Below are 12,313 nucleotides of genomic sequence, written 5' to 3'. Positions count from 1 at the left end.
AAGAAGTCTCACAATACCAGGTTAAAGTCCAACCAGTTTATTTGATAGTAATCCCACAAGCTTTAGAAAACAGTGTTCCTTCATCAGGTGTGTGTGGAACCTTCCGTACAACTGACAAAGGAACACCATTTCCGAAAGCTTGTGGGATTACTATCAAATAAACTGGTTGGACTTTAACCTGGTGTTGTCAGACTTCTTACTGTGTTTACCCCAGTCCAATGCCAGCATCTCTACATCATGCCCAGTGGCACTGCCAGGGTGCCAGACTGGCAGTGCAAAATTGGCATTGCCTCTCCACCCCTGACCATCCAGCTGGCCTCAATAGCCTCCGGTTCACCTGTGAGGCCATTGTGTCAGGTCTCTGTTGCTGGGGACCATACATGACCCTTGCCGGTGCGGACCGTCACCACAGCGAGGCTACTAAGCCAAGTAAACCCCGACAATTCCATCCTGGGCTCACTAATGATATTAAAATAAGTATTTTGGCGTGGGGCTGATTTCGCTGGTAGATCAGGGCCTGTAAGGTTGCGAGAGATGAGAAACCATGTTTTCGCTTCTCTCTCGATCTTACTGGCTCGTCACACTGATTAACTGGTGTGATGAGCCTGCAAGATCGCCCCCTGAGTAAGCTGAACAATCATTACTCCCCTTAAAATCCTAGACTATAAAAGTTAAGTTTTAGCAATTACTTTATGTATTAAGGTACATACATACCCTGGCTAAATGTGTTAAATCATGTTTCTTCCAGCACTGATCAGCTGTCCTAGGCACGACAGTTTGCTGTGAGAATGCCTGCAACCTGCTTCCAAGCCATTTAAGTTTTGTAGGTGGCTTAGACTTTCCACAGCCTAGAATATGAACTCCCCTTTGTTCAACCTGTTGCAATAAGGTATCCAGCTGATTGTCCATGAAGTTCTGACTTTTTAGTTGTCATATTCTAAATTAACATACCAATACTTCTAAGCATGCCATATAGAAAGTTATATAGTGCAGATTTATATTTTGGATAGACATATAGATGACATTGGAAAAGTGTAGGTTAGATGGGCTTTAGATTGGTTTCACAGGTTGGCACAATATCGAGGGCTAAAGGGCCTGTACTGCGCTGTAATGTTCTATATAGAACACAGATTTAAAATAACAAAATCTATGTTCACTGATAAGTATTCAATAATGTCCAATCATAAAAATAAAATTACACAAAAGAAAGGAAAAACTTCATCATACCTTTATAGCAGCAGGGAATCCTTTTGATCTCTCTGCCTTCACTTTAAAACTGCTGTTTCAAAGCATGACCTCAATGGACATTCCCAATCTGGCCCCAACATAAGGAGGTGTGGTCTAACCTCCCTCACAGTGTTGGGACCTGCAGAGGCTGTCTCACTGCAAGCTGAAGACTGTTGCCCGAATCAGGAGTTCAGTCAGGATTTTTCAATGCATTTAAGTTCACAAGGAATTCTCCTATTTCCAGCAAATCATGGCTTTCTGCCTCTAGGAGGAAGTTATGGTCTACGAATAGTGCAAGCTGCAAAAATATATTATTTTCCCACCAGAGGGAGACACATTCTTGAGAAATACGGAAGAAAAGTATTTTCAAAATGTGACTGTGAAGATAGCTTACTGCATTTTCAGATGATGACTCATCACAACATTAAAGGCTCAAAGCAGCCTTTCATATTAATTGTATTCATGAGCATCATTTGGGATTATTTTAGAGGATCAATTGCACTTTGGTCAAGCATTTAACATTAAACTTGCCATGCAATCTATCATAAAAAACTGGAATTTGGAACTGTGTTCTAATATATACATGGCATTGGTCCATTTACAGTTTCTTTGATGTGGAGATGCCAGTGTTGGATTGGGGTGGGCACAGTAGGAAGTCTCACAACATCAGGTTAAAGTCCAACAGATTTATTTGGTATCACAAGCTTTCGGAGTGCTGGTCTGTCATCAGGTGTATCACACACTCATCTGATGAAGGAGCAGCACTCCGAAAACTTGTGAAACCAAATAAATCTGTTGGACTTTAACCTGGTGTTGTGAGACTTTTTAACTCTTCAATTTCCTTAATATTATAAAGTGAAAGTTAAAATTTAAAATATATAAATAGGTACTCGAGTGGTTGAATAATAAAAAGACTCCATACTATTTAATGCATTCCATTGTAAATAAAACACAAAGCATTATTAGGTAGCAGTGAATAAAATAACCTTTTATTTTATACAGCAGAGCTGCACAAAATTATTTACAAATGATACTGCATTAGAAGTCATGCATCGTTTCAATCTTTCAACTTTAAAAATACTTAATGAGCTGATTTGCTTTAATAAACTGTTTCAATTAAATGGAGTTATCATGCAAAAGAAATATCTTGTATCCGTTCTTTGAAGTCTGGCACTAAGATGGTGGCAAACATGGGAGAGGAACAATAAAATAAATCTCATAATCGTGCCATGCTTTGATAAAGGATGAAAATAACTATCATATTATACCTCAGCATGGAAACTCAGCCAAAATATTAAAAATATTATTCTGCTTCTGGAATTCTAACTTTCTCTTTGTTACCTTTCACAATATACAGCAGGCAATACACATGTAGAATTAACAAGCCATATCCAAAATTATTCTCTATTATTTACAAAATGTTTTGTCTGATCCTGCACAGTTTGTTTTCCTAACAGCTTCAGTACACTAGTAAATAACATAACTCAAATATGAAAAAAACAATTTTTCATCAGAAATATTTAACCAATTTATTTAATATGCATATACAAATATGCAAATACACATATGTACGTGTGTGTGTGTGTGTGTGTGTGTGTGTGTGTGTGTGTGTGTATAATACATTTGTGATAAATCTTTTAACACCTCAAAAAGAAAAAAAAGTAAAGCCCTGCATTGGTAAAGTGCTTTTCAAAGCAATAAGGGAATTGGTACTCAAAAATGCAAACTGTATTGGCACAAAGCAAAGTATTACTAAACTCCATTTCATTTCCTAAAGGTTTTTGCTTCCTAGCATTCTGATGTAAAGGCAGTGAAATAGGTTTCAAACAAACAGCAGACCCGTATACAGCAAATTAAACCATTTGGAAAAAAGCTTCTTCATTTGCTGTAATATCTCTTTAAAATCAAGGCACATTTTTATGGTCTGCAGTTCGTTGGGATTGGCTTTTGCATGTGCTCAATGCCATTTGTGCTTAGAAATAAAGAAAACAAACGTTCACACTGTAGATGTGATTACACTTTGTTATTTCTTGATTTATATTCCTAAAATATCATTATATACACTGACATTTAAGTTATTACTTTCTTATAGGAAATACTTCAAGTCAGAAGTGCAAAGTGATTGTGACCATTGCAGCCTACAATTTTTTTTACATTTTTAATTTCTTGAAAGGAACCACGCAGTCAGTCTGTTTTCCCACAAATAAAGACAGCTTTCTGAAATATCCTGGCAAGTGCAAATGGCTATATCTAAAAGCAAACTCTTATGTCCAAGTTTCTTACTGTTTGTTTTAGACAGCTCTTTTAAGATAAATTTCATTTCCTGATGAGATGATTGGCAGTTGGTTGTCCATATGACAGCTGATCAAATGACTAACACTATCAAATACCCGGTCCTTTGTTCTCACCTTTACAGGAAAAAGAGGAAGACAAAACACTTGTAAATAAACTGAATGAAATGCAGTGCCCAATGATTAGATAATTAAAACTAATAATATCAATACTGGTAACAATTGGACTGGGTGACAGCTGTCAGTATGAACAATATTCAACAATTAAGTGTGATTGGACTCTTTCTCCACCACCCACCCACCAGTGAAGGAAACAACAAACACCTATATTGCTACACACACAGGAGAAGGTAATGGTGTAATAGTATTGTCACTGAAGTCCAGAGACCGAGGGTCATGATCTGGCATCTTGGATTTGAATCCCACCACAGCAAATGGTAAAATTTCAATTCAGTAAAAATCTGGACCATGGTTGGGTGTTGTAAAAACTCATCTAATTCACAAATGTCCTTTGGGGAAAGAAATCGTACCTGGTCTGGCCTACATGTAACTCTAGATCCACAGCAATGTGAACTCAGTTTGAGGTCAATTTTGGATGGGCAATAAATGCTGACTCACATCCCATAAATGAACTTAAAAAAGGAAGCAAAACAGGGAAGTATCAGAATTCCTATTTTCTCTATACTTGGAGATATTTCTTTTTGTAAAATTTACAATATGCTACTGTGCAGAGGGACCTGGGGGTTCTTGTGCATGAATCACAAAAACTCAGTTTACAGATGCAGCAGGTAATCAAGAAGGCAAATGAAACGTTGGCCTTTATTGTGAGAGGGATGGAGTATAAAAGCAGGGAGGTCTTGCTGCAATTGTACAAGGTACTTGTGAGGCCGCACCTGGAGTACTTTGTACAATTTTGGTCCCCTTATTTAAGAAAAGATATATTAGCTTTGGAGGGGCTACATAGAAGGTTCTGGAGATGAGGGGGTTAGCCTATGAGGAGAGATTGAGTAGACTGGGCTGTACTCATTGGAGTATAGAAGGTTGAGGGGAGATCTTATAGAGACATATAAGAATGAAGGGGCTAGACAGGGTAGAAGTAGCGAGGTTATTTCCACTTAGAATGGAAGCAAGAACTAGGGGGCACAGCCTCAAAATACGGGGGAGTCAATTTAGAACAGAGTTTAGGAGGAACTTCGCCCAGAGGGTAGTAATCTTTGGAATTCTTTGCCCATTGAAGCAGTAGAGGCTACCTTGTTAAATGTGTTTAAGTCACAGATTTTTAACCAATAAGGGAATTAAGGGTTATGGGGAGTGGGTAGGTAAGTGGAACTGAACCACCATCAGATCAGCCATGATCTTATTGAATGGCGGAGCAGGCTCAAGGGGCTAGATGGCCTCCTCCTGCTCCTATTTCTTACGTTCTTTGCTGCCTGCAACCATTTCTCCAGTCCCTATGATATCTATCTACATTTGGCAATAATTTCTGTTTCATCCTGTAATAATTTTCTCACTGCTTATGACCTATTCACTGATGCCTTTAATTATTTTCAAACTGCAGAATCGAGTTCACACTGCTGCAAGTATTTTGCCTTGAGCTCTGTCAGCACAAGACTACACTGAGCAGCATAATTGGAACAAAGTAAAACAGTTTAAAATTCAACCAAAGGAACAGTCCTGTAGAAGAGTCATATGGACTCAAAATGTTAAATTTGTTTCTCATTCCACATATGCTGCCAGACTTGCTGAGTTTATCCAGCATTTTATATTAAATGGAGAAATGCCTGCTTTTCCTGTCTGACAATTTTCCCTCGAAGTCCCTACTGCTTGGGTAAAATCCCATGGGTTTGAGACACTTTTAAGTACCTTGTCTAATTGGCCAACTTAAACTATCGTCATAAATACCAGCAGGACATTTGTCACTTGAGGTTTCCACAGCTTAACCCAGCAAAGACGAACCTTCCACTGGGGATCACCAAGTAAAGATCAGGAATGGAAACCTTGGGTGATTTTTTTTTCCCCTTCATGGGCCAAGGTGCTGAGATCAATTACAGTGCACCAAAGGCACTCCCAGCTGAGATAAACAAACTCAGCACTGGCTTGGGACAAAATTTAGGACTTTCCAGTATATATCAATTAGTGCCAGGTTGGTCAACATAGTTACACAGCAAACCATCAGCAAGCTGTAATTATGGTGGAAAAAAAATAAAAGGAATAATAAAAGGGAAACAATACAATAGAAATGCAAAAAAAGTGAATTATTTTGTAATGCAGTACGCTTAGTACCAAGAACATAATACCTTGAGGAGGCTGTCTGCAGGAATGGGCTAACATGTAATATTAAATATATAGGTTAGCCTAAACATTTGTAAGTTAGATTTATTGAATGTGTCAGATACTTCCAAGCACTGAAAAAAATATATTCATATAGCATTTCTTGTTAAAATATATTAATTTGGGACTTTTTAAAATTAGTTGTATTTTTATTAATTTTGAGGGTGGAAAGAAATTGTGAGAGAAAATAACTAAAGAACTGATCTGTGTCAGAAAATGAACACTGAAACACTTGAGTTACAGCTTGCTTCCCTCCTGCCCCCCCCCCCCCCCCCCCCCCGCAAGAAATTGGAAAGAATGTTAATTCCGAGTGTATGGTGTCGAAATTTGCTAATGACACCAAGATTGGTGGAACGGCAAATTGCGCGGAGGGTGTGGAGAGTCTGCAGAAGGATCTAGATAGGCTGGGCGAATGGGCCAGGAACTGGCAAATGGAATTTAATGTTGGCAAGTGCAAGGTGGTCCACTTTGGTAGGAATAATGGTAGGAAGGACTATTACTTACGTGGCGAAAAACTGCAGCAGGTGACGGTGCAGAGGGACCTCGGGGTCCTTGTGCATGAGTCGCAGAAACCCAGCCTGCAGGTGCAGCAGGTGGTCAGGAAGGCTAATGGGATGCTGGCCTTCATAACGAGGTGGATTGAATATAAAAGTAGGGAGGTCTTGCTGCAGCTGTATAAGGCATTGGTGAGGCCACAGCTGGAGTACTGTGTGCAGTTTTGGTCGCCGCACTTACGCAAGAATATTTTGGCCTTGGAGGGAGTGCAGAGGAGGTTTTCTAGGCTGATACCGGAGTTGAGGGGGTTGAGCTATGAGGAGAGGCTGAATAAACTGGGCTTGTACTCGTTAGAGTTTAGAAGGATGAGGGGAGATCTCATTGAGACGTATAAGATGACGAATGGGATGGATAGGATAGAGGTGGAGAGACTATTCCTGCTCAGAAAGGACAGTAGGACTAGGGGGCACAGCCTCAAGATAAAGGGGGGGGTGGTTTAGAACGGAGTTGAGGAGGAACTTCACTCAAAGGGTGGTGAATCTCTGGAATTCTCTGCCCGTTGAAGTGGTGGAGGCTGCCTCGCTAAATATTTTTAAGACGCGCGTTGATGGGTTTTTGATAAGCGAGGGGATTAAGGGTTATGGGGAGAGGGCGGGAATGTGGAACTGAGCCACGACAGATCAGCCATGATCTTATTGAATGGTGGGGCAGGCTCGAAGGGCTAGGTGGCCTACTCCTGCTTCTATTTCTTATGTTCTTAATTGTCCTTTAGTTTTAGAAAACACAAAATTAAACCAACAGGAAAACAACAACTTCTCTTTGGAAATTGGTTGACAAACTTTAATTTGGCAGCAAGTGGAGTAGACTTAGAGATATGCAACCCAGACCCTAACAGTATCTATCTAACTTTAAACAACATGACTTCCATTCATAACCCCAATCTTAGCAAACTCCCACTAATGGCTCCTTCTCACCTCATGCAACCTAACTCAAGCTTTGCAGGCAACTGGAATCCTATGTCAGCTCATCCATTCAAATGATTGATCTGGCAAGTCAGGTCATTAAATACTAGAGCAGTATCCAATAAATTAAACCACTTGGAAAAAAAAGCTCTTTGATTTAAAAAAAAATGTCCATTGGTCTTAATATATGGAGAGACATAGGGAGAAGAAATCAACTTCTCAAGCAGTCACATACGCAACTTATGACAAACTTATTCCTGAAATTCTCATGTCTTAGACTTGGTTCAGTATTTCAAACAGTGAAAAGTGTGTGTGGCAGGGAGTAAAAAAAAAAGTTACAATCCCAGTTGACGTTATAATTAGATGGGAAAATCCCAGAATGGAACCCTGGCTTAAAAGACTGCAACTTTTCTTTTCCCCAGACATGAAAGATCAGAGTCACAGGACCACTAATTAGTTTTAACAACAAGAAAAAAAATTTATTAAACTTGAGAAAATGAATTATAATACAATATTCCTCTACTCTCCCTTAGCTTAATAAGTGTACACAAGTTTTTAAGATTAACACAGATGACCAAGTACATTTGAAGCTACAATGGTCTCACTGCCACAGAAGTCCTTGTTTAAAAGCACAGAGATCGACTGTGGTCAAACACACACTCCACTCTGAAGCCAAACTAGTGTTTGAGAATTTCTCCTCAGAATGGTCCCAGATGACTGTCATATCACTCCCAAAAGACACTTTAAAATATTCTCCTATAATAATACTTTCCCTCAAGCAGTTTGCTTTCCAAAATCGACTCCACATTTTCCAAAGAACTCTTTAACCAACTTCTTTTCCATTTCTACCAGCAAATCCACTCCGCGTTTTACACCGACCCCTTTACGATTTCTTTATCTTGACTGCTTTTACTTGCACAAATTCCAACATTCAGCCACCGATTGAACCACAATTATTTCAATTAGCCTCTCAAACCGTAGTAAGATATCACAAACCTTGGAACCATTTCAGGTATCTTTTTTACTTTTCACTAGCTAGTTCCTTTTCAATTCTGTGACTTGAATGAACAGTACCCAGTTTCTTCCTAGCTTGTCTCTGTCCCTTTAACTTAAGGCTTACTGGAAACTCCCTTTCATTTCTCTGGTTTCCTAAAGTAGCTGTCCTTTACATTTCTGGCTTTCATTTTCTTGATCATTATTTCATTGTATGGTTTTTCTTCCAGCAAAGCTGAGATATTCACCCTCTAGCTGCTTGTCACCATCTGCCCTGGCTTTCAGCTAAAAGCTAAAGAACAAAGTAAAGGTTCAATTCTGGCCTTGGCTCACAGCCTGTGCAGAGTCTGCACATTCACCCTGTGTCAGCTTGTGTTTCCTCCAGGTGCTCCAGCTTCTTCCCACACTGTAGAGGTATGCGGGTTAGGTTGACTGGCCATGCTAAATTGCTACATGTCAGGGGGTCGAGCAGGGTAAATTTGTGGGGTTACAGGTGCAGGCTCAGTGAGCCAAATGGCTTCCTTTTGCACTGTAGGAATTCTATGATTTTATTGTTTACTGAATGAAGCCAATCTTGTATTTAAGTGTAATTTTGTTAGTTTCCTCATAAACATTTACTTTACTATAAAATTATCCAAGTGGTTGGGGGGGGGAACATCATTTCCTGATTTCAGAACTTCTCCTCATACTGTAGAAATTGCAAAAACTGTTTTGGCAGCTGTTTCAAGTTTCCCTTTGGGATTTGGGCAGCTCAGCATTTAGAGGCATAGAGGTTTACAGCATAGAAACAGGCCCTTCAGCCCAACGTGCCCATGCCGCTCTTTTTGTTTAAAACCTGTAAACTAATCCCAATTACCCACATTTGGCCCATATCCCTTTACACCCATCTTACCCATATAACTATCTAAATGCTTTTTAAAAGACAAAATTGTACCCACCTCTACTATTACCTTTGACAGCTTGTTCCAGACACCCACCACTCTTTGTATGAAAAAATTGCCCCCTGGACACCTTTGCATCTCTCTCCTCTCACCTTAAACCTATGTCCTCTAGTTTTAGATTCCCCTACATTTGGGAAAAGATGTTGACCAGCTGGCTGATCTGTGCCCCTCATTATTTTATAGACCTCCATAAGATCACTCCTCAGCCTCCTACGCTCCAGAGAAAAAAAAGTCCCAGTCTATCCAGCCTCTCCTTATAATGCAATCGATCAAGTCCCTGTAGCATCCTAGTAAATCTTTTCTGCACTCTTTCTGGTTTAATAATATCCTTTCTATAATAGGGTGACCAGAATTGCGCACAGTATTCCAAGTGTGGCCTTACCAATGTTTTATACAACTTCAATGAGACATTCCAACTCCTGTATTCAATGTTCTGACCGATGAAACCAAGCATGCCAAATGCTTTCTTCACCGCTCGGTCCACCTGTGACTCCACTTTCAAGGAGCTATGAACATGTACCCCTATATCTGGGATATGGGTTAGGGCCTGGGTGGGATTGTGGTCGGTACAGACTCGATGGGCCAAATGGCCTCTTTCTGCATTGTAGGGTGTCTATGATTCTATGATCTCTTTGTTCTGTAACTCTCCCCAACACCCTACCATTAACTGAGTAAGTCCTGCCCTAGTTCAGTCTACCAAAATGCATCACCTTGCATTTGTCTAAATTAAACTCCATTTGCCATTTGTCAGCCCACTGGCCCAATTGATCAAGATCCTGTTGCAATTGGAGATAACTTTCTTCACTGTCCACTATGCTACCAATCTTAGTGTCATCTGCAAACTTACTAACCATGCTTCTCATCCAAATCATTAATATAAATGGCAAATAACACTGATCCCTGAGGCACACTGCTGGTCACAGGCCTCCAGTTTGAAAAACAACTCTCTACAACCACCCTCTGGCTTCTGTTAAGAAGCCAATTTTGTGTTTATTTAGATTCTTCACCCTGAATCCCATGAGATTTAACCTTATGCAACAACCTACCATGCGGTACCTTGTCAAAGACCTTGCTAAAGTCCATGCAGACAACATCAACTGCACTGCCCTCATCTACCTTCTTGGTTAGCCCTTCAAGAATCTCAGTCAAATTTGTGAGACATGATTTTCTGCTCTCAAAGCAACACTGACTGTCCCTAATCAGTCCTTGCATCTCTAAATGTGTGTAGATCCTGTCTCTCAAAATACCTTCCAACAATTTACCCACCACAGATGTGAGGCTCACTGGCCTGTAGTTCCCAGGCTTTTCCCTGCAGCCCTTTTTAAACAAAGGCACAATATTTGCCACTCTCCAATCTTCAGGCACCTCACCCGTGACTGTCAATGATTCAAATGTCTTGGTTAGAGGACACGTAATTTCCTCCCAGCCTCCCACAATGTCCTGGGATATACTTCATTAGGTCCCGGGGATTTATCTATCTTGATGCACTTGAAGATTTCCAGCACCTCCTTCTCTATAATATGTACACTCCTCAAGACATCACTATTTATTCCCCCAAGTTCCCTAACATCAGCTGTGACATAACCAAGGACAGACAGAGATAGATAGCCAGCAATGATATAATAATTGAAACAGTAGTTTAAAAAAAGCAAACTTTGATTAAAAACTTTAAAAAACAATTAGAGGTATGAGTTTAGATTGAGATCATCATAGCTGCAGGAACAGGGCTAACCTATTATTGAAAACGTGTACTATGTGCATGGTCCTTTTGCTGCAGTTACGCAAAAGGCTAAGGAGTTTTCCTCAACAATGCTGGCTAGGAATTAGCAAGAAATTCACAATTCATAATGACAAATTAACTTGCATTTAAATTCAAAATATTTCATTTTTTTGCAGGATAGAGCAATATTTTCTTATAGAATTTAGTAAATATGTTTACTCAGTAAAACCTCTGCAATGGTTAATTTGCTAAAATGAAATGGATCAAGAAAATGTTTTTTTTAAAAAAAAATCAAAAAATGCATGTTGCTTCTGCATCCTGAATCTTACCATGCCTTCAGGGTCCACTAGTAGCAAGTGTTTAGCTTGTCCACCCTGCAGCCCAGTCAGGACATATTGTTCTGGTGTGGTCATGCTTTCCCGCACCAGAAAGTCACCATCTTTTATCAGCAGCCTTTCAGCTTCCTGTCTGCTCATCCTTCCACGGTACCAGATTTCCTTTATCAGCTGCTCTCTCATGGAAGACAGGGTAGTAGGCAATGGGACAACTGTGGGGTTGTTGACTGTCGCACTGCTCTGAGCAACATCTGTGTGTTCTACGGTCACAGAATCACAGTTTGAAAAATTATACTGTGTAGTCACACTTAAAGACAAAAACTGAACAAGAAGATTTAATATAAAGATAAACATAGGCAGGGGACAAGTAGCGTGCATCACATACATCAAACATTAGTCTTTGAATGTATCTAGAATTACATTATATTTCATCACCACAGTACCTTTTAATGTTCCTTTTCCAATTTTGTCTACTTTTCTGTGGTGGCATATGATTCCCCATGTGCCATCAACTCTTTGGAACCCCAATATGGAAAAAAACATTTTTCAGATGTAAGCCTGGGTAGTGACATTTTAGGTCCTTTAGCAATGGTGAGCAAGACAGGAGGTTAAAGCCAAGTCTGATTGTGGCTTCATCTGACACAGTAACAGATCAGTGATCAGGATGACAGCTATAGCTGTGTTTACCTTTCCCAACTCAAGGATGCCTAACAGCAACTAAAAGCATCTCCAGTAATGCCTTGTTGTGCTAGGCTAACTCGGCAGAGACCAACAAGTATATCTGGGAACTTTGCAAGTCTAACAACTGTGTCCCATACTATCTGGTCCATTGAGCCTTCAGCAAAGCACACAAACAATTATTTTTAATCAAATATAGTGAAGAGATTGTTCTGTAATATTCTAAGCATATCAATTTTGAGATGTTAATTTTATGTTAAAGCATTATTCAATACATGAAAGTCCATTTTTATGTTTAATGTTACAAACTCACAATCCAATGTGTCCTAAACCTGCTACC

The 12,313-nt window shown here is 39.7% G+C and overlaps 1 protein-coding gene across 1 annotated transcript in view; it reads right to left on the bottom strand.

Annotated features, from left to right (window-relative positions):
- Positions 1-2,233: 2,233 nt before the first annotated feature.
- LOC145359444 (SHC-transforming protein 1-like) overlaps positions 2,234-12,313 on the bottom strand; it is an 85,398-nt gene continuing 75,318 nt past the window's right edge. Inside the window, exons 11-12 of the mRNA XM_080213992.1 lie at positions 11,290-11,555; positions 2,234-3,635 (exon numbers count right to left, since the gene is read on the bottom strand). Of these exons, the coding sequence (XP_080070118.1) occupies positions 3,519-3,635; positions 11,290-11,555 (383 nt within the window). The 3' untranslated portion in view covers positions 2,234-3,518. The remainder of the gene's footprint in view (positions 3,636-11,289; positions 11,556-12,313) is intronic.

Source organism: Carcharhinus amblyrhynchos, chromosome 28 (assembly GCF_965287045.1).
Source record: "Carcharhinus amblyrhynchos chromosome 28, sCarAmb.v2.hapA, whole genome shotgun sequence".
Lineage (NCBI taxonomy): Eukaryota > Metazoa > Chordata > Chondrichthyes > Carcharhiniformes > Carcharhinidae > Carcharhinus > Carcharhinus amblyrhynchos.
Note: the sequence above shows the minus strand (reverse complement) of the source record. Positions and strands in the feature narration are given on the sequence as shown.